The 2,225-nt window shown below is 44.8% G+C and overlaps 1 protein-coding gene across 1 annotated transcript in view; it reads left to right on the forward strand.

The window, feature by feature from the left end:
• Positions 1–705, forward strand: part of olig3 (oligodendrocyte transcription factor 3) — a gene marked incomplete at both ends in the record, with an annotated part of 843 nt that extends 138 nt beyond the window's left edge. Inside the window, one exon of the mRNA XM_079730473.1 lies at positions 1–705. This exon is cut by the window's left edge and continues 138 nt beyond it. Within this exon, the coding sequence (XP_079586599.1) occupies positions 1–705 (705 nt within the window).
• Positions 706–2,225: the final 1,520 nt, after the last annotated feature.

Genomic DNA, 2,225 nt, shown 5'->3' on the forward strand with positions numbered 1-2,225 from the left:
GCCGAGGTGGAGCAGCACCTGTCCTCGCGCTCCGGCGACGCGGCCGCCAAGCTGCTGGCGAGCAGCAAGTACAAGCTGAAGAAGCAGGTGACGGAGCAGGAGATCCAGCAGCTCCGCCTTAAGATCAACGGGCGCGAGAGGAAACGCATGCACGACCTCAACCTGGCCATGGACGGCCTGCGCGAGGTGATGCCCTACGCGCACGGGCCCTCGGTGCGCAAGCTGTCCAAGATCGCCACGCTGCTGCTGGCGCGGAACTACATCCTGATGCTCAACAGCTCCCTTGACGAGATGAAGCGGCTCGTTGGGGAGATTTACGGCGGGCATCACTCGGCCTTCCACTGCGGGACCGTGACGCACACGCCCCCCGGCGGCGGTGTGGGACACCCGGGCAGCGGCGGCCCCGCGCACCCGGTGGTGCATCACCCGCTCCTCGGGGGTGCGCTGTCCTCCAGCACGTCGTCCACCTTGTCGGGCGCGCTGCCGGGACTCACGTCGATCCGGACGCCCCACTCCCTGATGAAGAGCGGCCCCGCGCCCCCGGCTCTGCAACTGGGCACGGGCTTCCAACACTGGGCCGGGCTACCCTGCCCGTGCCCCATCTGCCAAGTGCCTCCCCCGCCTCCACCCCCTCACCTCCCCATCCCCTCCGCCGGGCTCACGAGACTCTCCGGCGGGGACGGCAAAGACGAGCGGATGAAGTGACTGCAGCGGCGGTGCTGAGGCTGAGGGATGCTGAGTGTAAATAGTGTAAACAGAGAGTAGTGGGCATGACGACAGCTACATATGGCCTTACCGGTGCATGCGTTGTTTTGTCTGTATTACTATTATTATTTGGCGTATATATGACAGAAGTTGATTTTTACCTTCTTGTAGCAAGGACTTCAAAAAAAGACAATGTTCATTTCCAACTGGAGGTAATTATTTGTGTCCTGCAACAACGCTTGACATTTTGTTGCGCCTACAGGCTCAGCTCAGTCAGCTGAATAAGACCCGCATGGATATGAGTTTGAATAATTATCTTTTGTATTCTCGTCAGATTGAATACTCTCGTGCCTTGTACCAAGGAGTTCAGACTGTGTGTGAGCAGCATCACATCATTATGAGCATCATCACATTATTATTATTATTATTATTATTATTATTATTATTATTATTATTATTATTATTATTATGTGGAGACCAGTCACGCATCCGCTCAACACTGATTACAGAACATGAGGTGTATGCTTTAAATATAGTGCAATGTTATTATATCTTTACTATCAATGTCGACATTATTGATTATTGATAACGATTAATATCGTAGTGATGACGATAAAATCCCTTACAAAACAGCATGATAGTGTTTCTGTTTTCTTGTTTTAGTCGAGCAGAACTTGTTGTGTACAGGGACCCGGTACCCGTGTCTATATTTTTGTACATTGTTGATTGATTCAAATATTTATTATCTCCCAGCATCCATAGAAGGAGTTTCAATAAAACAGAAATAATCCTACACACGCATGTAACCTCTCACGTTTCTTGTTAGATTTATTTTCAGGTTCAATGAATTGAGTCATTTAAGAAAGTTAATTTAATGGTAAAGTCATTTAATGGTAATACAGAAATTATTTCTCTATAGCCTAATTTATCTTATATAGGCTACTATAATAGTTATTGTAAATACCATATTTTTGTATAACTTTATTTGTAATAATGGTCAACCATAACTAAATCGAATAATTAACATTTGCGAATTAACATTAGAATGCCGCAGTTGTAAATATCACATTATTATGGTTTGCCTATTTAAGTTCACTAATGAATAAAGTAAACATTCATTTATTCATAATATATTCGCAGGGTTTTCCAATGTAATTCAATTAGGCCTACGATTGCCTGTTGTTTTTGTCGTTTTAAATCAAACTTGATTTAAATTTAAATTTAAAAAATACAACGGATATTAGCAAATTAAATGCGATGATTTCTATTAGTGTTGATGATAATAGTGATAATAGTGCTTATAATATATGCTAAGGCCTATTGACAAGAAATAGTTAACGATTCAAATAATGAATTTCGTGTGTTATTTTAGGGTAGCCTACCCAAACATAAAAGGCTTCGGTCCAACTGGTCTTTCTAATGTTCACCAACCGGGAAATATATTTTACCAGCAGGGTTCTGCCGTCTGAGTCCCAGTCCTGGTTCTGATCTCCATGACAAAGTTGGCCTGGTTAAACCAG

Source organism: Pollachius pollachius, assembly GCF_949987615.1.
Source record: "Pollachius pollachius genome assembly, chromosome: 2".
In the NCBI taxonomy this organism is placed as follows: domain Eukaryota; kingdom Metazoa; phylum Chordata; class Actinopteri; order Gadiformes; family Gadidae; genus Pollachius; species Pollachius pollachius.